General features: G+C 33.7%; 1 protein-coding gene and 1 long non-coding RNA gene across 6 annotated transcripts in view; one reads left to right on the top strand and one right to left on the bottom strand.

Moving 5' to 3' along the window:
• Window positions 1–2,504: 2,504 nt before the first annotated feature.
• Window positions 2,505–2,932, top strand: LOC119770445. The gene is made up of 3 exons (XR_005278825.1): window positions 2,505–2,573; window positions 2,738–2,826; window positions 2,890–2,932. It is a non-coding gene; the product is annotated as an uncharacterized LOC119770445 (long non-coding RNA).
• Window positions 2,933–10,042: 7,110 nt separating this feature from the next.
• Window positions 10,043–25,963, bottom strand: part of LOC6051011 (G protein-activated inward rectifier potassium channel 3) — a 75,194-nt gene continuing 59,273 nt past the window's right edge. For 4 of the 5 annotated variants that reach the window (XM_038259202.1, XM_038259201.1, XM_038259200.1 and 1 more), the window contains 2 exons: window positions 14,216–14,998; window positions 10,043–10,639 (listed from right to left, as the gene is read on the bottom strand). In XM_038259202.1, coding sequence (XP_038115130.1) covers window positions 10,257–10,639; window positions 14,216–14,998 — 1,166 coding nt within the window. In that variant the 3' untranslated portion in view covers window positions 10,043–10,256. The other variant, XM_038259204.1, reaches the window with a different exon arrangement.

Below are 25,963 nucleotides of genomic sequence, written 5' to 3' on the forward strand. Positions count from 1 at the left end.
ATACATACATACATACATGTATTCCTTATGGGAGAACTGTCATGTCTACCACTAGAAACCGGTGCTTCATTGATCGAGAGCTGATCGAAAAATTGATTGGTTTACAACTATCGCCTTTTTAAAACTAAAACGTGATTTTTTTTTAATAAATTCATACGACCTTTTAAAAAACCACTCGTAAGCAATGTTGGCAGCGCCTGTCGCGGTGACAGCTGACGATCGAAAGAACTAGGCCTTTTAGGTTTTTCAGTCGTTTCCACTTCAATTCCAACAGGGTAACCAGATTGCATTTTTTTAAGCAAACAATAATTAATAGGTGCAGCTAAATCAGTTAAAAATGAGGTTGCGAGAAAAATATATATTCATAAGTTTAAATTTTAAGCTAGTTTGCAATCGGTCCTAAAAATCATCCCTATCTCTATAATTAAATTGCATTAGTATCACGTAAATAAACATTTTTTCATTGTTTCTGTTTATCATTTGCTTTTCAAGGCTAAGTTTTATTTAAAATAATCACAGTCGAAAAATCTAATCCGAATTATTAAGTAAGAATTTGCCATTTAATTTCAATGAAATATCAAAATAAATTCATAAACAAAACTGGCTACACCTTGTTATACATGTATTGGTGATAGTCTTGAACTGAAGGAAAAGTAGCTCCAAAAACTGATCCAACGCGGCCGATTTGAAAATATTTTTTCAGTTGTGTTTTTTGAACTATAGATCAGTAATTTCAACGGTTTAGTGACTTATAACATATAAGTATTAAACAAACAACACTTACATTGCTCGGAAATCGGCTGAAATTAGCTTGACGCCAGTGAAAAACAGAAAGTTGTACAAGTTGTCACGAGCCAAAACTGATAAGCAACAAGGCTGAAATTTTTGGACTTAATTGATATGCTAGGAAAATGATGGGGAATAAGGATGGCATTGGGAAAAGTGGCTAAAAAAGCGAAAATAATCAAATATGTTACCATTTTTGGATGCGTTGAGCTAGAAAATAACCATGCTTAAACTATCTGTTCGTTAGATCAATTCTACTTCAAAAGCCTGAATTAACTCAATTTAAGAAAATAGGTCCAAAAAAGGTACTAGATCCAAAATAGGGTCATATACCCTACACTGTAAAAATCTCAAAAACTGCTCGAATGGAATTGGTCCATTAAGAAGCGAGAATTGGGGTTGTTCTAAAATTACGTCCAGAGTTTTTCGGGAAAATCCGAAAAATAATTGATGAACAAAGTTTCGTTAAACAAAATGTTCAGAAATACACTTTGAAAATTCGATGAAATTACAAGTGAAACAAACTGTAATCAGTTCTGAACGAATGCTAAATAACATAAAAATAAAATTGTGGCGTAAAATTTTATGGTTAAATATAATCTCTTGACTGCAAATGTAATTTTTGTAATTTTTGTAATTTTCGTAATTTTTTTCATTTTTTGTCATTTTTTGTAATTTTTGTATTTTTTGTCATTTTTGTCATTCTTGTCATTCTTGTCATTTTTGTCATTTTTGTCATTTTTGTCATTTTTGTCATTTTTGTCATTTTTGTCATTTTTGTCATTTTTGTCATTTTTGTCATTTTTGTCATTTTTGTCATTTTTGTCATTTTTGTCATTTTGTCATTTTTGTCATTTTGTCATTTTTGTCATTTTTGTCATTTTGTCATTTTTGTCATTTTTGTCATTTTTGTCATTTTGTCATTTTTGTCATTTTGTCATTTTTGTCATTTTTGTCATTTTTGTCATTTTTGTCATTTTTGTCATTTTTGTCATTTTTGTCATTTTGTCATTTTTGTCATTTTTGTCATTTTTGTCATTTTTGTCATTTTGTCATTTTTGTCATTTTTGTCATTTTGTCATTTTTGTCATTTTTGTCATTTTTGTCATTTTTGTCATTTTTGTCATTTTTGTCATTTTTGTCATTTTTGTCATTTTTGTCATTTTTGTCATTTTTGTCATTTTTGTCATTTTTGTCATTTTTGTCATTTTGTCATTTTGTCATTTTTGTCATTTTTGTCATTTTTGTCATTTTGTCATTTTTGTCATTTTGTCATTTTTGTCATTTTGTCATTTTTGTCATTTTGTCATTTTGTCATTTTGTCATTTTTGTCATTTTGTCATTTTGTCATTTTGTCATTTTTGTCATTTTTGTCATTTTTGTCATTTTGTCATTTTTGTCATTTTTGTCATTTTTGTCATTTTTGTCATTTTTGTCATTTTTGTCATTTTTGTCATTTTTGTCATTTTTGTCATTTTTGTCATTTTTGTCATTTTTGTCATTTTTGTCATTCACCCTTACCAAAAATCATGACTTTTTGAGTTCCAAATCTCACTTTTCATACGATTTTTTCAGTTCAACCCATATAACCATTTTTATGGTTGTAGTACCTGAACTCAAAAAATCGTATGAAAAGTGGGATTTGGAACTCAAAAAATCATGATTTTTGGTAAGGGTGTTTTTGTCATTTTTGTCATTTTTGTCATTGTTCGGATGAACCAGAGTAAAACTAAATTTTTTGTAGCAGCTGTCTCCAGCAGCTTTAAAACTGGAATTATATTAAAAAGGTAAGTTTCTGTATATAATTCAACTTCTTTTCTCCTACTCACTCAAATAGTCTTCTCCTCGCGAGTTACTCCTCCTTCCTTGAACCTCCTCGATTCCTTCTCCTTTCCTTTCCGTTCCTGTTTTTATTTTACACTTGTTAAATAATTATTCTCCTTCTTTTCAGGTAAACTTACAGATAATCATCGCCGTCCGAGGTAGCACCATGTGACGGTACGACAATCGTTGCTGTTCTTCAGTCGACGTGTGCAGCTGGTAAGTATTTCACCGTTAAAGTTTTCTTAATTAAAACTAATTGTTATTTCTTCCTACTTACAGGTTTCCTTTTGGGATACGCTATAATTTACGTTAATTTAGCCCCAAATGCACTCAATTTTCACTAACTTATGAACACAAAAAACTATTTCTCAACTTCGAAATGGAGAATCCTTCTTTTTTGTTTTGATTTTCTCCTTGCTTTGTGCTCGCGTTGACAGTCGAGATGGAGTCGGCCGATTACACCGTCGGCGCTACACGCAAAACGGACATTAGGTATAAATTCCTATTTTTTAGTATTTTTTGAACTTATGTTCTAGCTTGTCAAATTATACCTAAAAATTAGTATTTTTTTTCTTCCTAAAATTTAGGATTTTTTTAGAACACTGAAGTAATTCTTAAAAATTCCTAAATTTTAGTATTTTGTTAGTTCTAAAATTGGGATTCACGTTTTGACAAGTCAAAATAAAATAATTTCGTGGCTGTGAGTTGGTGTTCCGCAGTGCTGCTGAAAACTTAGGACCTTTGGCAAGGTATGTTTTGTGCAGGAAGAAAAGTGGTTCTCCGGTTCTGCACGGAGAACGGAACCCGGAGCATCCTTGTCAGAGGAAGTGTAGCTCGCGTGCTTGTGGAAGAGGAGGAGGAGGAGGAGGACGGAACCTTCAACTCCCGGCGAAATTAAAAAAGCCGCCTCTTCCCTCTCGTGCTCTGGAGGACGGATCTCGGGACGGATATTTGCGTGGCGATTGTGTGAATGAAAAACTGTATCGAGTTTTAGTTAAACGAACCAATTTTTATCTTTTTGTGATTTGGTTGGACGTTGCGGGTGTGTGTATGTATGCGTTTGTGAAAGTGTTTGTGTGTGTGTGCGCGCTCGTGTGAGTGTGCTCGCACGCGTGTGTGTGTGTGTGTGTGTGTGTGTGTGTGTGTGTGTGTGTGTGTGTGTGTGTGTGTGTGTGTGTGTGTGTGTGTGTGTGTGTATGAGAGACTGAAAGTGAGAGGGTGGGGGTAGAGGAAGAGAAAGAGAGAAAGAAAGAGAAAGTGGGAGAGAGAAGAGGAGAGGGAGAGAAAAAGTGGGAGAGAAGAGGGAGTGAAAGAGAGCGAAAATGGGAAAGGGAGAGAGAAAGTGGGAAAGGTAGAGAAAGGGGGAGTTTGTGAGAGAAGGCTGGAGGGGAAGAGGGAAAGAAAATGTGGGAGAGAGATAGGGTGAGGGTAGAGGTAGAGAGAGATAGAAAGTAAGAGAGAGAAAGTGGGAGTGAGACGGGCAAAGATGAAGAAAGAGAGAGATAAGAGATTAAGTTGGAGAGAGAGTAGGAGAGAGAGAGATAGTAGGAGAGGAAGAGATAGTAGAAGAGGGAGAGAGATAGTAGGAGAGGGAGAGAGAGTAGGAGAAGTAGAGAGAAAGCGGGAAAGAGAGAGGTGAGAAAATATGAGAGAGAAAGAAAGGGAGAGAGGGTAGGAGAGGAAGAGAAAAAGTTGAATTGAGAGGAAGGGAAGAGAGAGATAGTAGGGAACAGGAAGAGCGAGAAAATAGAAAGAGAGGGGAGAGAGAGAGAAAATTTTAAAAATCTTTAATTCCAAACATTATAAAACTCCAAAAAATCTTATATTCTACAATTCCAAATATTTAAAGATTAAAATGTTGAAGTTGTAAAAATATTAAAATAATAAAAGATATTTAAAATAAATAAATATCAAAATATTAATGAACTAACATATTATATAATATAATACAAAATTATAATGTTAAAATATTCAAATCATTATATATTTATTTGAGGTAAGTACATTTATGAAAAAGTTGTGTTTTAGGTAAATAAAAATATTAATATCATTTCAACTTTTTTTTTCTTCTGCCTGCATATCTCTTGGAAAATACCTAATTTAAAAATTAAGATATTGAAATATTAAAATACTAAAATATTAAAATATAAAAATATTAAAATATAAAAATATTAAAATATAAAAATATTAAAATATTAAAATATTAAAATATTAAAAAATTAAAATATTAAAATATTAAAATATTAAGATATTAAAAGATTAAAATATTAAAATATTAAAATATTAAACAATTAAAATATTAAAATATTCAAATATTCAAATATTCAAATATTCAAATATTCAAATATTAAAATATTAAAATATTAAAATATTAAAATATTAAAATATTAAAATATTAAAATATTAAAATATTAAAATATTAAAATATTAAAATATTGAAATATTAAAATATTAAAATATTAAAATATTAAAATAAAAAATATAAAAATATTAAAAAATTAAAATATTAAAATATTAAAATATTAAAATATTAAAATATTAAAATATTAAAATATTAAAATATTAAAATATTAAAATATTAAAATATTCAAATATTCAAATATTAAAATATTAAAATATTAAAATATTAAAATATTAAAATATTCAAATATTCAAAAATTCAAATATTCAAAAATTCAAATATTCAAATATTAAAATATTAAAATATTAAAATATTAAAATATTAAAATAGTAAAATATTAAAATATTAAAATATTAAAATATTAAAATATTAAACTATCAAAATATTAAAATATTAAAATATTAAAATATTAAAATATTAAAATATTAAAATATTAAAATATTAAACTATCAAAATATTAAAATATTAAAATATTAAAATATTAAAATATTAAAATATTAAAATATTAAAATATTAAAATATTAAAATATTAAAATATTAAAATATTAAAATATTAAAATATTAAAATATTAAAATATTAAAATATTAAAATATTAAATATTAAAATATTAAAATATTAAAATATTAAAATATTAAAATATTAAAATATTTAAATATTAAAATATTAAAATATTAAAAAATTAAAATATTAAAATATTAAAATATTAAAATATTAAAATATTAAAATATTAAAATATTAAAATATTAAAATATCAAAATATTAAAATATTAAAATATTAAAATATTAAAATATTTAAATATTTAAATATTTAAATATTTAAATATTAAAATATTAAAATATTAAAATATTAAAATATTAAAATATTAAAATATTAAAATATTAAAATATTAAAATATTAAAATATTAAAATATTAAAATATTAAATTATTAAAATATTAAAATATTAAAATATTAAAAATTAAAATATTAAAATATTAAAATATTAAAATATTAAAATATTAAAATATTAAAATATTAAAATATTAAAATATTAAAATATTAAAATATTAAAATATTAAAATATTAAAATATTAAAATATTAAAATATTAAAATATTAAAATATTAAAATATTAAAATATTAAAATATTAAAATATTAAAATATTAAAATATTAAAATATTAAAATATTAAAATATTAAAATATTAAAATATTAAAATATTAAAATATTAAAAGATGAAAATATTAAAATATTAAAATATTAAAAGATGAAAATTTTAAAATATTATAATATTAAAATATTAAAATATTCAAATATTCAAATATTCAAATATTCAAATATTAAAATATTAAAATATTAACATACTAGCATATTAACATATTAAAATATTAAAATATTAAAACTTTAAAATATTAAAATATTAACATATTAAAATATTAAAATATTAACATATTAAAATACTAAAATATTAAAATACTAAAATATTAAAATATTAAAAAATTAAAAAATTAAAAAATTAAAATATGAAAGTATCAAAATATTTAAATATTTTAATATTAAAATATTTAAATATTTAAATACTAAAATATTTAACTATTAAAAAATTAAAACATAAAAAAACCAAAATATAAAAAATAGATAAATTTAATATTAAAAATATAGATACATTAAAAAAATATATATATAATTTAAATTTTAATATTCATTTTTAGGTGAGAACATCTATGAAATAGTTGTGTTTGATGTAAATAAAAATATAAATATCATATAAACCATTGTTTTCTTCTGCCTGCATATTTCTTGGATAATACATAATTTGATCTTTGATTATTCTTAAGTATAAGTAATTTTCGATCCCTCACTTTTCTAGAATTGAGGTTTTTATACCTAAAAATTAGGAATAATCATGGTCCGCCATCTTTAATTATACCTGAATATCAGTAATTTTAGATCCCTCACTTTTTCTGAAAATACCTCAAATTTAGGTATTTATACAGTATGTAAAAAAAGTATTTACACCCCTTGGGCACTATGCACATTTTGTGATGAAACATGTAAAAAATTTAAAGTTTGACAGGAACCTAGTACTACGTTTTGTTCAGAAACTCATGCCAAACATTTTGCTACAAAAAGCTCATGAAAAGATGATTTCTATAAAAAGTTATATAACAAATACTATTACGAAAATAAAAAGGTGCAAAAAGTTTGTACACCTTTCGAAAAATTAACATAAATAATGTTATTTGTTGACAAATCACCATAAATCCAGTCTCCCAACTCCAAATAGGCATCCTTGACTGATTAAAAATAATTTGGATTGAATATAAAGTTTACTAACTACTTAGTATAAAAGTTTATATAACTCTGGAAATTCTATATAAAACTTATCTAAACTTAATTTTGCAAACTTTTAATTCAAATAAATGTCAATATATTACCATAGAATTGCTAAATAAACATTTTGGAGTGGGTATAACACCGTTTTGGGGGTATTTGTATCGATAGAATAGATTTTTCGTTGGAATTTCGTACCAACCCGGAATTATGTCGTAGGAAAATCCGCCGGCATCCGAACCGGTCCACGATTCACAAGTCAACCTATGTGGAATCGGAAAGGGCATAAAATTTCCGATCTTTTGATACCCATACATCTAGGTTTTCTTTAAAACCTACGTTTTTAAATAACTGGGCAAAAGTAAGTTTGATCCACGAGAACAAAATTACGAAATTCCATACATTTTTGGCAGGTTGCTCAAACGAAACCATAACAACGTTTTTGCTTAGGTATTTAAAAACGTGGGTTTTATAGAAAACCTGGATGTATGGGTATCAAAAGATCGGAAATTTTATGCCCTTTCTGATGCCACATAGGTTGACTTGTGAATTGAGGACCGGTTCAGATGCCGGCGGATTTTCCGACGACGTAATTCCGGGTTGGTACGAAATTCCAACGAAAAATCTATTCTATCGATACAAATACCCCCAAAACGGTGTTATACCCACTCCAAAATGTTTATTTAGCAATTCTATGGTAATATATTGACATTTATTTGAATTAAAAGTTTGCAAAATTAAGTTTAGATAAGTTTTATATAGAATTTCCAGAGTTATATAAACTTTTATACTAAGTAGTTAGTAAACTTTATATTCAATCCAAATTATTTTTAATCAGTCAAGGATGCCTATTTGGAGTTGGGAGACTGGATTTATGGTGATTTGTCAACAAATAACATTATTTATGTTAATTTTTCGAAAGGTGTACATACTTTTTTGCACCTTTTTTTTTCGTAATAGTATTTGTTATATAACTTTTATAGAAATCATCTTTTCATGAGCTTTTTGTAGCAAAATGTTTGGCATGAGTTTCTGAACAAAACGTAGTACTAGGTTCCTGTCAAACTTTAAATTTTTTACATGTTTCATCACAAAATGTGCATAGTGCCCAAGGGGTGTAAATACTTTTTTTACATACTGTACCTAGAAATAAGGAATATTCATGGTCCGCCATCTTGGATTATACCTAAATATTAGTAATTATGAATCCCTCACTTTTTATGAAATTACCTCAAATTAAGGTATTTATTCCTAAAAATTAGGAATAATCATGGTCCGCCATCTTGGATTATACCTAAATGTTAGTAATTTTGTATCTCTCCTTTTTTTCTGAAAATATCTCAAAATTAGGTATTTATTCCTAAAAGTTAGGAATAATCATGGTCCGCCATCTTGGATTATACCTGAATATCAATAATTTTTGATCCCTCACTTTTTCTGAAAAAACCTTAATTTTAGGTATTTATTCCTAAAAATTAGGAATAATCATGGTCCGCCATCTTGGATTATACCTAAATATTAGTAATTTTGGATCCCTCACTTTTTCTGAAAAAACCTCAAATTTAGGTATTTATTCCTAAAAATTAGGAATAATCATGGTCCGCCATCTTGGATTATATCTAAATATTAGTAATTTTGGATCCCTCACTTTTTTTCTGAAAATACCTCAAATTTAGGTATTTATTCCTAAAAATTAGGAATAATCATGGTCCGCCATCTTGGATTATACCTAAATATTAGTAATTTTGGATCCCTCACTTTTTCTGAAAAAAACTCAAATTTAGGTATTTATTCCTAAAAATTAGGAATAATCATGGTCCGCCATCTTGGATTATACCTAAATGTTAGTAATTTTGTATCTCTCCTTTTTTTCTGAAAATATCTCAAAATTAGGTATTTATTCCTAAAAGTTAGGAATAATCATGGTCCGCCATCTTGGATTATACCTGAATATCAATAATTTTTGATCCCTCACTTTTTCTGAAAAAACCTTAATTTTAGGTATTTATTCCTAAAAATTTGGAATAATCATGGTCCGCCATCTTGGATTATACCTAAATATTAGTAATTTTGGATCCCTCACTTTTTCTGAAAAAAACCTCAAATTTAGGTATTTATTCCTAAAAATTAGGAATAATCATGGTCCGCCATCTTGGATTATATCTAAATATTAGTAATTTTGGATCCCTCACTTTTTTTCTGAAAATACCTCAAATTTAGGTATTTATTCCTAAAAATTAGGAATAATCATGGTCCGCCATCTTGGATTATACCTAAATATTAGTAATTTTGGATCCCTCACTTTTTCTGAAAAAAACCTCAAATTTAGGTATTTATTCCTAAAAATTAGGAATAATCATGGTCCGCCATCTTGGATTATACCTAAATATTAGTAATTTTGGTTCCCTCACTTTTCCAGAAAATACCTAAAATTAAGGTATTTTGGTTCTACAATTATACCTAAAATATAGGAATTCTCGTACTAAAACGCTATTAGTAATTTTATTACTAATAGCCGATTAGTAATAAAATACCTTATTGCAGTCAGGTTCGATTATACCTAAAAATTAGGAATTTATACCTAATGTCCGTTTTGCGTGTATACCGTTCGGCAGTGTGGCCATCTCAGCGGTCGTAACAGTCATTTTTGTCATTTTTGACATTTTTGTCAATTTTAAACTCAGTTCTCGTTCTTTCAAAATAAATCAAAACGCTTTCTTCCATGAATTGTTTGCTTTATTGTGCTCACTCCTTTCAAATATCACTCTCCCTCTAACTCGATTCGTCTTTATTGTTATAATACTCTCTCGTTTGCCTTAACTTACAATTGCTTACCGTTTTAAAAATTGAATATTCTAATACATGATTCTATTCGATATGATAGTCTCAGATTTGAGGAATGTGTCGGGACAACCGCACTTAAACCCAGCTCTCAGCTGTTGGTCCTGCTCCTGGCGTTGTAGCTGTTGCTTCGATGGAACTGGCTCTGCTCACCGTTGCTATGGTCACTGACCACAGCAGGCGGCGGCGGTGATCCCGCCGGAGGGGGCCCATCAAACAGATTCCGCAGATTGTTCTCCAGCTGCAGGTACGAGCGCGGTCGCCTCGGCACTCCCTGAATGGTCAGATACGTCCGCCGGTTGCTAATGACGGGAGTTCGGGGCACCGAGTTGGCACCTCCTCCGCCTCCTCCTCCTCCTCGGCTGTTGGTTTCGTCCTCCACGTTGAACTGGCTCAGCGTGTCCATCAGGGAGCGGTACTTGTACTGCCAGCGCTTCTCCAGCAGCGTCTTGGACGAAATGTTGTCCAGATTGTCTGCGCGTTGGTTTAGAGGAATTCCGGACGATGGTCGGAGATTAAAAGTATTTTTTTAGTTCGAGTTCGGCAAGTTTTTTTTTTCATAAAACAGTGTGGCTAAGTAATCCCATAACCTTTATGTTGTTCCTCCACGTGGTCACCACACCGGTAAGATGAGTTATTTCGCGGATTTGCGCATATGAGAGATTCTTGAGGCTTGCAACGCACGGTAGACATGATCAAGCGATGAGTCCTTACTGGCTAAATGTAACTTAAGGGAGGAAGGCAAAGCACTGAAAACTTAAAAAATATGGAATTGTTGGGACGAGATATCTGTGGGACATAAACCAGGATGATGCGGATCAGCAGAAAGCCCCAAATTCCTTGGCGTTCTTGGACAGAGGGATCTAAGCAGGCGATTGGATCGTGTCCTCAGCTATAACGATACAAAGGGAGGGGAAAAGGGAGAAAAAAATATATGGTTGGAATATCCTCAATGGAACTGATCGCAGTAGGCACTGCTAGTTTGAAAATATTAGGGAGGTCCAAATCCAGGCTTCTCCGGCGCTCGTTTGAGAGGAATCGTCAAAATGTTAAAAAAAATCATAAAAAATATGGTGTCTTCAAAGATTTTTAATAAATTTAAATGGCGATCCTAGTTCCGAAAAATAGTAACAATTGGATAGTTATTCCGCCTTCCACAGGTAAGACTGAAACCTAGCAATACAGTGAAAATATGCCAAAACCGAAGTGTAAACAAAGAGTCTTTCCTGCTTGTTCCTAATGTAAACATCCACTGACGTAAGCCGGACAGACTGTTTGTTCACACTTTGGCTTTGGCCCATTTACACTGTTTTGCTTGAACAGTTCTCCATACATTCTGAAAATTTCTCCTCTACAAACTTCAGAGCTTAGAGGGAGGGTTTCCCATGGTCAGAATGAGCTCAAATTTGGAATTTAGTAGGTCAATCTTTGATTTCGGGAAGGAGCCCCGGATTTGGACCACCCTAGAGTATACACGCAATTATTTGACAGTATTTTACTTGCAATTTAGACAACTAGATTGAGAAAATCTGGTCGTTTTTGAGGAAAATTTAAAACTTTTTAATAATTTGAGTGATTTTTTTATATGACTGAAGTTTGAATACGTAAAAGCATTTGCTAATCTTATTATCTTATTTCAATAATGACGTTTCAAAAACAGCGATGCCAGATTCAAGGAAGGATTGAAGCAGAGAACCTAAGAAAATATTAACAAATTTGTTTTAAAAATAGGAACTATCCATTTCAACGATGTCAAATCTAATTTTTGGCTGCAACACAAAAAAACTTTGATAAATTACAATATTTTCCTTCATTTCACCTTGACCGGGCTAAAATGTTTTCTAAATTCTGATATTTTCACTACTAAATTCGGTAAAATTTACCGAATTCCAACTGTTGAACAGCTCGGTAAACGAATTCGGTAAAAATAACAAAATTTGGCAGTGAATATTATTTTTGTTTGTCGTAAAACCGATGTTCGGTAAAATATTGTTAATTATTACAAGTAAAAAAAAGTTACATCAAATCCAACCGATTATGTAAAATATTTAATGAGTAAAAACATTCAAATTTAATTTTTTTTAAATGTTTCCAATGAGATTTTTTGTAATCAAATTAATAAACTGTGAGATTCAAGCTTGGATTGAAGAGCAATTCCATGTCGATTCCAATGAAACTTTGTAGACATGTTTTCCTACGCTTACATTAGCCATTTATGTGTATATCATGCCAGTTGCACTCGATAATGACATTTGAGAAGGGCTTAAGTGGTTTAAATATTTTTGTATTTCGTAATTTTGAATATTGCAGCATCTCGAAGCCATTTCACCGTATCAAAAAGTGGTCAAAGATAAACTTGTAGGAAATTTGGCAAGCATTCTGAAAAAATACACTGAAAATAATATACACGCCAATCTTATGGGATTTTCAGATTTTTTAGTAAAAATGTCAAATTTGAGAATGAGGCCACAGTTTTTTTCGTTATTTTTTGTGAAATAGCCCAAGTTGTAGCAACAAAAAATTCTTGAAAAATGAAAGATGAAGCAACTCTCCAAAAAATATACAAAAAAAACTAAAACTGTTTTTTTAATCGCCCTAAACGCGGAAATCGATTCTCCAAACAATTTTACATAAATGTCTTAATATTGGCCATTGTCCTAAAGGTAAATGTTGAAAAACAGGGATTTTTGCGATTTTTTTTTGCAATTTCTACATGTGAGACTTGATTTTTCAGTACGAACAAATAAAAGGTTCTAAACATGCAACACGAATTGTCTGAAAAAAAACTTAATTTGCTGGTCCATGATCTTTTAACACTTGGTGAACTAAGGGCAAATATGGATGAAAAGTAAAGATTTATTGAAAATACAGAAAACCTGTATCATGTTATACTCAAAATTCTGTTTTTCTCATTTTATGTTTAAAAATACTGCGTGATACTTCGCCTTAAATTTGAAAATTCAAACCTTTATGTGCATAATTTAATTATTCCCCATTAATTGCTGCAAAGTTACATCGAAATTGAGGTAATATGGAGAAAATGGTCATTGAAGGTATAAAGGTTTTAAAAAAATCATTTTTAGCAAAACAAAATGCTAAAATTCACTAAAAATATGGGGAAAAGTCAATCCTATCCAGAATTTTAAAAGAAATTTTTGAAAGGTTTACAAAAAAGATTAAAATGTCTATTTTATTAACCTTTCTCTTGTTTTAAAATTCGGGATAGGTTCGACACAGAAAAAAGAGAAAATACGATTTCATCAAGTTTATTTTTTATAAATATTACCCATATTTTCTAAAAAATCGAAGCATACCGAAGGCACCACAAAAGTTTCAGCCGGATTAAAAAATACAAAAAAAATCGAATGACCGAAATCTCCAAAAACTGCTCCTCTACAAAAAAATTGTAACTTTCTTCAAAATTTAGTTTCACACTATTTTTATTTTCACATATTTGAGATTGACTGTCATAAAACTATAAACAACATGCGAAGTATCATTATCGGCCAAGGACGGAGGCAAAACCAATGACATTTTTTAAGAGGCGAAAGAAAAGAGAGGAATTGCTTTGGTAAAATATTTATTTGCACGATTTTCTGTTTATCGAATGGTCATAACAATTTGTTAGTAAAATTTGCTTAATTCGACCAAATTGTGCAATTGAATTCTAACTCTATGAGGAAAAGTGAGTTTGAGTGTTTAATATTTTATCTTGTGTTTTTCAATAAATTTTCGTCATAAACATTTTGTTTTGAATTGTAATGATTAAATGCAAAATGAAACTTTTAATGTTTAGTCCAATTTAGAGCAGTGCTTGGTTTCAAATCATTCAGCATCAATAACGGATGGTCATGGAAATGAAGTTGTTTCGAGACACCTGTCTATTAGCAATCAATAAATGATGAGAGAGCATCCACCAGCAATTATCAAGTAAATCCCGTCGAATCTGGCATCACTGTCCCTGTCCGTCCACCTTTCACCTCCCTCACCAACCCGCAACCCCACCCCTTCACCGCTCCACCAACAGATACCTCCACTGGTCCAACTCACCGTTGCTGCGATAATCGTCCTGGATCTTGTAGAACTCGGCCAGTTCACGGGCCGAGCAGAGCGGCGTATCAACCTGCGTGGTCTCATCGAACCGGCTGTAGTTGATCTCGTACCCTTGACTCTCCTTGTTGTAGAACACGACCGGCTCGAACCGATGGCCCCACAGAATCTCCGCGTTCACATAACTCGATCGAGCCTGCGTGCTCTGGCCGGTAGACTCCACCGTCCCCTCCAAGATGACCACAATCTCGAACCGATCCTGCAGCAAATCCGACGCGGACATGTTGTACATCGGCGAATCGGCGTTAATCCGGTGCACCACGATCTGCGGCCAGATGAAGAACAAATCCGACGCACACCCGTCCGCCCCAACGTCCAACTCCGACTGGTACTGCGACAGCACCTCGCCCTCCTTGGTGCACCTAGTCCGGATCAACTGGGCCCGGATGCTCGCCCCGATGATGTGACTCTTGCGCATGTCCCCCACCCGGAACATGAAGCACAACTCCCCGTCCCGTTGACAGATGACCGCCTGCTTCGAGAACAGCAACGTCTGCGTTCGGTGCTTGGGCCGGGTCATCTTGGCGAACACGATGCCCACCATGAAGGCCTGGATCATGACGCCGTAGATCGACTGGAAGCACATGATGAAGATCGCCTCCGGGCATTCTTCCGTCGTGGTGCGCACGCCGTACCCGATCGTGTGCTGCGTCTCGATCGAGAACAGGAAGCACGACGTGAACGACTGGATGTTGAACACGCACGGGACCCACCCGTTTTCGGCTGTGGATGAGAGGATGGGGAAATGGGTTAGATTGAATGTATGTATCACACATGAGCAACTCTCTACGAAATCGGCCGATTTCGACCATTTTTATTTTTAGTATTTTTTTGATTTGGCCGGGGTTACAAATTTCCCGGGAAACGGAAAATTTTCAACAGATTTCCCGGGAAATCCCGAGAATTCCCGGGAAATTTTAAATTTATTCAAAATTGTTCTAATTTTGGTGCTGAATCATATTTTGCATATAAATTGAATAGGATAGGGAATAAAAAAAAAATAATAAGTGTATGGATCAACTAATTGCTTGACTGCATATAAAAATTCATACAACTACAAGAAAATGTATATTTTTCTAATTTGATGAGCTCAAATCGCACAATAAATTGTAAATTATTTCTGGTATTTTTTGTTGAGAAGTATTTTTTCATTTTTTCATCAAATTGTTTTGACAGCAAGTAAATTGAATCCATATTCCACAATCTTAAAATTTCTTCAAAACTTGCCTGTGTGCCCAATTTGTGAGAGTATGATTTGGCACACGAATAAATACATTCAAAAATTATTTTTTTCATGACAATTAACTTTTCTAAACCAAGTAATACTAGTTTCAGCTCTTGAACAAAATGTTTAAGGTTTTTAGTTTTTCCTTAAAAATCTAACTTCTCGTTTTTGTTTTTTTAAACAACTATTTTTTTCAAATATTTGGAGCAAGTTTTTAAACAATTTTCGCATTTTTCGGGCACCTCTTAAACAATACAAAGTAGTTTTTCAATGATTTTTTAATGGTTATAACACTTGGTTTTCAGGTTTATAATTGAATTCTGTTAAACGTTTTTTCATAGAACGGAAGCATGATTCATGATAAATTGTCATCATCCCACTACCACTCTTCGATTTTTTTCATGTTAAACCTTCTAACACCCATTGTTGCAATTTTCATCTAATTTGATCATGGTAAACACAAACGTAAACAATCTCAATTTTGCTTTGGCGGTAAAGGGTTTCAATATTATTTATACTATATCCAATTATTCTTTAAAAAGTTAACCTGGATTGTAAAAGTATATTGTCATTAAGCAAGGTCTATTTCCAGTTGTTTCAGAAACCAATATAAAGGCTTCATCCATAAAGTACGTCACGCTAAAATCAGCCAAAATTTACCCCCCCTCCCCCCCTTTGTCACGCTTTTCCTATACTTACAACACGCAATGTCACACTTGCTCAGACCCCCCTCCCCCCCTAGAGCATGACATACTTTATGGATGACGCTATTATCAGAAATAAATCATGATAGTAATTGAGTTTCTTCATTTTTTCTAGAGCATTTTTTTAAAGAAAATGTATACTTTCGTTTTAATTCCGGGAATCCTGGGAAATTTATAAATTTCCCGGAAAACGGGAAACATTTTTTTATGGGAAATCCCGGGAATTCCCGGGAAATTTTTTACCGGGACGGAAAAATGGACGCTCTAGTTGTAAGTATTGTTGAGGACTTAATAACAAATTTCATGCCACTTCAATAACAAATACTGTTAAAATAACAGAAATTGTTATGGAATCTTCTTGAAAAATCCATTTTTGCATAAGAGTATAATAACAGTGTATGTCATCATAACATAATTTGTTATTGATCTGATATTGGTTGAAATCCAAAACAACTTTGGAATAACATTTCTTGTTATGGAAGAATATCTCCAAATGTTATTGGGATGATCGGATTAGTTGTTAAAATAACAAAAAATAATAACAAAAATTTGTTCGAAGAATAACTAAAAACGTTATTATTCTGTTATTACAATTGTTTACACACAAGACGAAGATTCTAATCAGAAACTTCTGTACTGTACTGTTTTCGTGTAGTTTTTGCCACAGTTTATGTTGTCTAGTTTTCGCACTCTACGTTACATGTAAACACACACATATTTGTAAATAACAGAACACAAACAGGACGAAAAGGTCAGTGAACTTGTCCTGACCGTACATTTTCTTGTAGGAAAACCACCTCAGAACAGACCCATTCCCTGTCAGACCTCAGAACAGGTCAGAACAGTTATTTTACCGCCAAATACAGCCTAGTTTACGCGAATAAAGTCTTTTTGTATTAAACAGTTTTGTTCTTTGTAATCTGAGTGTTGTAAATTGTATTTACCGGGAAAGAAAGTGCGACAGGATCAACAGACGTTCTTATGTGCGCAAACATAAAATGGTCCTTCGAGCCGGATCATGTCGCACCGTAAATTCCTGGTTTCGAGGTCGGTGGACCAAGTCTGTCGACGCAAAGTATCTGTGCCGTGAAGAATCGCCGGTTGAAGATGGCGCCGGGAGCCATTCTGTTGTGAAGTGCTGAAAAGAACACTAGAAGAGCCGCCATCTTCCATAACCGATACCGCAGCCCGCGCGCGTCTGGATTGCACCCCGATGCGTGGTCAGATTCCGCCCGAGACAACAGAAACCGGGTTATTTCATGAAAATCTGCTCCGTCGAAGAAATTCACAAATTTTGTGTTGAGTGTTTTTTTTGTTTTGATGTTTGACAACTGCGGTTGTCACTGCGAGCTCCACCAGCTGTCAGTGAAGAGAAGAGCTGGGAGCTATTTCGCCGCATTGGGAAAAAGTCTGCAGAAAGCTACTGCAGAAGTTTACGCTCCAGAAGTTTCGTCTAAAAAGCAAAGTCGTGATAAATCCCGGTTTCCAAATCCCATGTAATTGTGTACTGTATCCTCCATTTTGTTTTGTGTCGCCATTTTGTCCACGCGAGGAGAAAAAATATTACCGAAGGTGAGCAAACTCGATCAAGTTGCAAAATTGTGTGTGCCGGTGTAATACCGCACAGCTCTGCCGTCGGGCGAAAATTGAATGGCGAAATGGCATCGCTGCTCTGCAGTGACAGTTCTAATCGGAGATCGGTTTGTTTACGACACGGGTGAGAGGACGATGAAATGGCAGAAATCGGTTGGTTCAAAAAGTGCAGTTCGGTCGTCGCTACGATTCGATTCGCGAAGTCGCAGATGTGCGTTCCGCTGCAAAAATACTGAGATTCGGTGCAATGCAAAACGGTCGTGAGGCGAGGACGTTTACGGTCCGTGTGCGGTGTTGTGGCCAGCAGAGACCACCGGTGAACGACGAGACGGACGAAACCGTCGTGCCTACTGTGAAGCGACCAAGGTGAAGAACGAAGCATTCATCGGCGGAAACCAGTGAAGATTCCTGTCCGTTTGCTGAGCAAGAAGAGGACCGCAAAGTATTAACGCTCTCGGAAACGATCCGAGCCTGCAATCGAAGGTGTGCTCAGAGCGCACGCACAGCACACGCAGCTGCAGATTATTATCTGCGCTGCGAACAACAACAAACATCAGAGGCGTCATCGGAGTTCTGATCGACGCGTCGCAACAAACCAGTGGAATAATCAGCACGTCCCAAGCTGATAGCAGGATCCAGCGTAAAGGCCTAAGGGGTGGCGCGTTCGTGGTCGGACGGACCAGAACAGCCCCCCACAGCCAACCCAAGTTAAGTACACATTTCATTTCGTTCAACGACCAGTTGTTAAGTGCTCTACAACTTAGGTGTGGCGTCGCTGGATCGCTCGAGCGGAGCAGAAACCTTCGGTTTAGCGTTGCACCTGCTGACGGACGGCAGGAGTCGATTGCCGTGGAGATCGGCGATGCAGTTGCCCATTCATCGTTCTTCGCCTGGACGGAACTGTACCAGCAGCACGCGCAGCGAAGACGCAGATCCGCAGAGCCACGTACAGCAGTGAACCGCAGCAGCATCTTCGAACGCGGTCGCGGAGGAATTCTACCGGGATGGTAGACCTCACGAGCAGCCGCAACCTGGAAACCAGAACATCATACCCTGTCCGGCAAGTCAACGTGTCAGAGTTTCATCGCCTACGAGCAGCGGCAGCAGTCGCTCAAGTATGCAGATGTTCGTGGTTCCAGCAAAAAGCCTAATGGGGTGGCACGGTTGTGGTCGGACGGGCCAGACCAGCCACTCCAAAACGGCTCCGAGTTAAGTAGCCCTATTTTACTGTTTAACCATCAGACAATCAGCCGTCCTCAATCTGTCCCCAGACTTCAACGCCCACAACGGTACTGCATCCATCTGACGTCAACTCCAACAGCAGTGTGGAGTACTACTGACCACTCAACCGAGTGTGGACGGTCATGCCGTGTTGTCGTGTACAGCAGCGTGATCCGTACAGGTCGCTAGGCCAGCGGCAGAAGCTTTCGGTGCGCCGACTGGAAGTTTCAGTGAAGTTCGCCCAGCTTTGGGGAACAATCTCCACGTACAGTGGTGGAGACGCAACTACAGGCGCAAAGATGACGTCAAGCATGGAAGGGACACACTGGTCTCAACTTCCATTCCAGTAGAGACGCAGTTCTCTTTGGTTAGCGGACGCTGATCCGCTGACACCGGTACCACGAGGTGCCTACAAACTGGAATGGTCTAGCAGAAGTTGAAGGCGAAGAAGAAGAAGAACCCAACAGCAGTTGGACTACAGTTCAGATGTGGGGAACAGACGGACGGACGGAGGAGAGCAGGAGTTGGACAAGTTAGCAGCAGATTGTTTCGTCGGTTATGGATGGCCTGTGGGAACAGGCAACAACAACAAGTCGTTCGAGGAAGGACGTCACTGTAACTGCAGTACCAGTGAGTCAACACACGCCAGCAAGCAGGATGAGAAGGAGAAAGGTCTGCCCAACCTGGGAGACAACAACAACAAACAGTACAGCAAGCGCAAGTGGACGAAACAATCAGCAACAGTTCGACAAACAACAACGGGAAACTAACGGAGGACAAAGAAGGAGATTATGGCGGGTGGCACAACTGTCGCACGTACACACAAACGGTCGACACAGTGAGCGACAAGAAGCGAGCGAATTCCGAGGCAGAGCAAACAACGGCGAGCGGCATCACGGTCACTCAGGAATCACACGTCAACAGCAACAACAACACAGATCAGCAAGCCAAAAGCTGAATGCAGGTTCCAGCACAAAGCAACAGGGGTGGCGCGTTCTTGTGATCGGACGGATCAGAACTGCCCCCCACCACAGCCTCAAGCTAAGTAACCTCTGATTTGTGACACGAAACAGAAAATTTAGCACACAATTTCAGCAGGTACAAACGGTTGGAAACTCTGGCAACGACGAAGCACGGCTAGTGCAACAGCAACGGGAGGAAGATTCAACGGAGAATCGCCGCAGCCAAGAACACCGCAACTGCAGCAACAACAGTACAAACGGTACGTGAGGTGACACCCTGGTCACGCGTACGTAAGCAGCGGTCGAGAGGCAGTCAAAACAGCAGCTGGTCGGACAACAGCACATCAATAGCCCCGTATCAGCATGGCGGGCGGCATTTTATGTTTGACAACATCACGCAGTACCTGAAGAAAGAAGAAGAAAACGTTCGAACCACTGATCGTATGATCACACACAGCCATACACAGTAGATGTAGTATTTGTTTACAAACAGTTTTGTCAAAGTCAGTACAGAAGTACACAGGAAGAGCCAAGTAGGAAGATATTATGTTGAAAGCACGCTCAGAGCCGCCGTCTTTCAAGGCGGGCGGCATGTTTACACACAAGACGAAGATTCTAATCAGAAACTTCTGTACTGTACTGTTTTCGTGTAGTTTTTGCCACAGTTTATGTTGTCTAGTTTTCGCACTCTACGTTACATGTAAACACACACATATTTGTAAATAACAGAACACAAACAGGACGAAAAGGTCAGTGAACTTGTCCTGACCGTACATTTTCTTGTAGGAAAACCACCTCAGAACAGACCCATTCCCTGTCAGACCTCAGAACAGGTCAGAACAGTTATTTTACCGCCAAATACAGCCTAGTTTACGCGAATAAAGTCTTTTTGTATTAAACAGTTTTGTTCTTTGTAATCTGAGTGTTGTAAATTGTATTTACCGGGAAAGAAAGTGCGACAGGATCAACAGACGTTCTTATGTGCGCAAACAACAATAACAATCTAATAACAAAAAATTCATAACGACGAACAACAGATCTTGTTATAAATAACATATAATGTTATTGGCCTAGTATTTTCAAATAACAAAAAATGTTATTCCCAAGTTATTTCCGTCTGCTCAGGTTGTGAGAAAAAAATAGGTACACGTAAAAAAAATTGCACATTTTTGAATCAACTTTTTTTTCACTAAAACTCAATTTCCCAAAATACGTATTTTATGATTTTCGAGATGTTTTAGGGGACAAAAATCCGCAAATTTTGAGCCATAGAGAAACAAATCTGCCGCCGAGTTATACATTTTTGAAAAAATAGTGATTTTTGGAAAAAAGCAAAGTTTCATGCAAAAACAAATTTAACATTATCTTTTAATGCAATATTGAATTTGCAATCGAAAAGTACTTTACAGATTTTTTGTTAAAGGGCTCCGTTTTCAAGATATCCCGAGCAGACGGAAATAAAGTGGGAATAACATTTTTTGTTATTTGAAAATACTAGGCCAATAACATTTCATGTTATTTATAACAATATTTGTTATTCGCCGTTATGATTTTTTTGTTATTGGATTGTTATTGTAATAACAGACTAATAACATTTTGCGTTATTCTTCGAACAAATCTTTGTTATTATTTTTTGTTATTTTAACAACTAATCCGATCATCCCAACAACAATTGGAGTTATTCTTCCATAACAAAAAATGTTATTCCCAAGTTGTTTTGACTTTCAACAAATATCAGACCAATAACAAATTTTGTTATGATAACATAAACTGTTATTAAGCTCTTATGCAAAAATGGATTTTACAAGAATATTCCATAACATTTTTTGTTATTTTAACAGTATTTTTTATTGAAATGGCATGAATTTTGTTATTACCGTCTGCCCGGGATAGCCACCGAAAGTTTGATTTTAGCGAAATATTTGCAGTTTTTCGATTTTTAAAAATAGTGATCATTTCTATTTTTTTTTAATGTTCAGAAAATTTGCTATAAATTGTCTAAGAGACATTGAAGATTGGACCTCGGGTTGCTGAGATAGAGCCGCTTTAAGAAAAAGAAACAGGAAATTTGAAGTTTTCTTAATCTCACCAAAACAACCCACCATTTTCTAATGACGATATCTCAGCAACTAATGGTCCGATTTTCAATGATAATACATGAAACATTTGTGAAACTTTCCGATCTTTTTGAAAAAAATATTTTCATTATTTTTAAATCAAGACTAACATTTTAAAAGGTACGAACATTGAATATTACGCCCATTTAAAATGCTAGTCTTGATTTAAAAAAAATTAAAATATTTTTTTCAAAAAGATCACAAAATTTTACGAATGTTTCATGCATTAACATTGAAAACCGGACCATTAGTTGCTGAAATATCGTCATTAGAAAATGGTGGGTTGTTTTGGTGATAATTAGAAAACTTCAATTTTCCTGTTTCTTTTTCTTAAAGCGGCTCTATCTCAGCAACCCGAGGTCCAATCTTCAATGTTTCTTAGACAATTTTATAGCACATTTTCTGAACTTTTCAAAAAAAAATATTTTTAGAAATGGTCACTCATGGTCACTATTTTTAAAAATCAAAAAACTGCAAATATTTCGCTAAAATCAAACTTTCGGTGGCTATATCTTGAAAACGGAGCCCTTTATCAAAAAAGCTGTATGGTACTTTTCGATTACAAATTCAATTTTGCATTAAAAAATAATGTCACTATTTTTTTCCAAAATCCATAACTCGGCGGCAGATTTTTTGATCATGTTTCTCTATGGCTCAAAAGTTGCGGGTTTTTGTCCCCTAAAACATATCAAAAAATCTCGAAAATCAAAAAAAAAAGTATTTTGGGAAATTGAGTTTTAGTGCTAACAAAGTTGAGAAAAAAATATGCAATTTTTTTTCCGTGTGCCTATTTTTTTCTCAAAAGTCTTCAACAATACCTCCAACTTTGCCGAAGACAACAAATTGATCAGAAAATTCACTCAAAAGTTACAGCTGTTTGAATATTTATATACCATTTTTGTATGGACAGCAGCCAAAATTGTATGGAGACTTGTATGGGTGAACCAATGATGCAAAATAGCTTATTTGGTCATAGGGAAGGTCCCCACAAAGTTTGAGTCAAATGAAAAAATACAAATAAAATCCATTTCCAGTTTTGGTAGAGAATTGCCCACTTGCCCCACTTTCCCCTATTGGTTTTACTGGGAAAACTGGGCTAAAACATCAATTTTGGTCCAATATCGATAATGCATCTTAGTCTATTGAAAAAATACACACCTGATTGAAACAGTTTTTGTATTTTGTATCCAAGCGCTTTTAGAAAATTTATTCAAAATAGTGACTTTTTTCAGTAAATCAAAGAGGGGGTACGAGAAAGTATTTTATTATTTTTTCTTATCTGAGAAAACATTGCTCCTCCCATAATCTATCATTTAAGAAGTTAGCACTCAAAATTCCTTGACATGACCTCAAAATGGGACAGGTAAATAAAAAATTATATTGAAAAGAATTACTTTTCGATACAAGAGCTGAAAAGGATTACTTTTCGATTCTGTTTTTATTTTTTTATAGTGAAAAGTAGGCCGTTTCATCGTCGCAAAAATTTGCCATTAGCCCATTGCAAATTTAATCTTAAATTATTGTCTCTTGTACGTTTAAAAATGCCCCAAAACTCAGGGGGCAAAAAATTTGCTACAGATAATTTTTTAATTTTTCAGAAAACGATATAAAACAATATTTTTGACAATGAATCAATATTTAGTGATACTTTTTGCTTCAAATTTTTGAAGGTTGGACTAAACATTTAGTTTTTCAACAAGTCAACAATTCGAAAAAAATGTTTCAAAAGGTCACTAATGGCACTATTTAAAAATCAAAAAACTGCAATTTTTTGTTAAAATCAAGCTTGAAGTGACCATATCTTGAAAACGGTGCAGTTTATCAAAATTTCTACAAAGTTGTTTTTCTCGATTGGGTAAGATTTTTAGGTTTTCCAAAAAAACATTTTTTTTTTTATCATAACATACCAGCAAATTTTTGTTCATACTTCTCTACGGCTCAAAGGTTGCGGTTGTTGTCCCATAAAACATATAATAAAAATTGCCCAAGATACGTATTTTTTTGCGCAAAAAAAAACAATTTTTGAAATAAAAAGTAATTACGAAATCGGCAAAAATAATTTCTTCCGTGCAGGGCTGTGGAGTCAGCCCGAGCATGGGTAAATAACAAGGGAAATGCGTAATAATACCTTTCTCTGGTATCAATACCAAATTTTGGTATTCCTGGGCCCTTTAAAATTTGTCTTAAGGATTATGCAAGAGCAAAATGTGGTATCATACCAATTTAAGGTATTGTTTTGATATTGCAAAATTGCAGAATTTGTCAATGATCGAACACCACATTTTGGTATTCTTTTGGTATTACAGTATTTTATCAAATTCCTCTGCAACTATGAGAAAATTTTGACCAATTTTGACAAAATAATTAATTTTGCACTATAATGATGTCTCAAAGCGAATGCTTTCATTCAAAACCGGAAATTTCAAACTTGATTTTAAACATTTTTGATATACCCCCTACGGAAATGACTTGAAATTGTGGAAAATTTTCTAAGTCAGGATGGCACATTTTGGTATTGTTTGAATATTGAAAGGTTTCATCAATTTTCTCTGAAACTATGGGAAATTTGCTAAAAAAAATTTACGAGTTAATTAATTTTGCGCTAAAATGACTTGAAACCCAAAAATGTTTAAGATGATTTGAAAATTAGTGTGATATACCCACTAATATTGAAATATCTCTAAGTCGGGATAACCAAATACTTTGAAAACGAGTCAATCGACAGGTTAATGAATTTTGGTGAATTTCAATTCAGTTTCATTTTAATAATACTTATTTTTCAATCTTGTTATTTTTCAGAAACTTCAAGAACTTTAAGCACAGGCCGGTCATCAATGACAAATGCATTCGGTGTGGTGAAGAATATCACTAATAACAACATGGAATCATCAGGTGGCTGTTGCATATGAATAATTTCCGTTTTTTCACTAACTGCAACTGCTGCACTAAAAATGGTATGAAAATACCAAATTTTGGTATTACTTGTTCAAATACCAGCGACCATAATGTGCTCTTGGTTGCCCAGTAATAGATGGTAAAATACCATGAAATCATACCAAAATCATGTATGTGAAAGACCACAAAAATACCAAAATATGATTTTCCAAGGGCGTGGGAATACCTAGAAATAAAACCATGGCAATACCAAGTTTTGGTATTCAAGCAATGTTCAATAATCCAGAAGACCTCTACTTGGTATTGAAATGGTTTTATTTTGAGGTATTATTTTACCCTTGGAATAACATGGTTTGGTATTGTTGTGCCCTTACACATACTGGACTTTGGTATGATTTCATGGTATTTTACCATCTATTACTGGGCAACCAAGGGCACATTTTGGTCGCTGTTATTTGCCCAAGTAAAACCAAAATTTGGTATTCCCGTGTTATTTACCCCTTCTCGGGAGAGTCGGTGGAGTCGGGTCTTTTGGGGACTTGGAGTCGGAGTCGGAGTCATCAAAACTCGAACAGCTGGAGTCGGAGTTTGAGTCTAAAATTCAACAAAAAATATAATTTTCAACTAATTATTTTGAAGAATAAATAAAGCTATAAATAAATTGAATGTAAATTTGAGGTTATGTAAATTAATCTAAATTTACTTACAAAATTGATTTTTTTTCCAAAAATGCCTTCAAAACATAAAATATTTTTTGAATTCTGTTTTAATAACATATCAAACTTGTAACCTAGAATCTTTTTGTCCGTTTTGTGATTCGAACTTTTTTTTCCTTGAGAAAGACATGACACTTAAAGAGTATCCAAATAATCCTTTTTATCAATGATTCCAAAATAATAGTCAACTAACATTTGAAATATGTGGAGTTGGATTCAGCTAGAGTTGTAGGCCGGATTTGGAGTCGCAGTCGG

Source organism: Culex quinquefasciatus, chromosome 3 (assembly GCF_015732765.1).
Source record: "Culex quinquefasciatus strain JHB chromosome 3, VPISU_Cqui_1.0_pri_paternal, whole genome shotgun sequence".
NCBI classification, from domain to species: domain Eukaryota; kingdom Metazoa; phylum Arthropoda; class Insecta; order Diptera; family Culicidae; genus Culex; species Culex quinquefasciatus.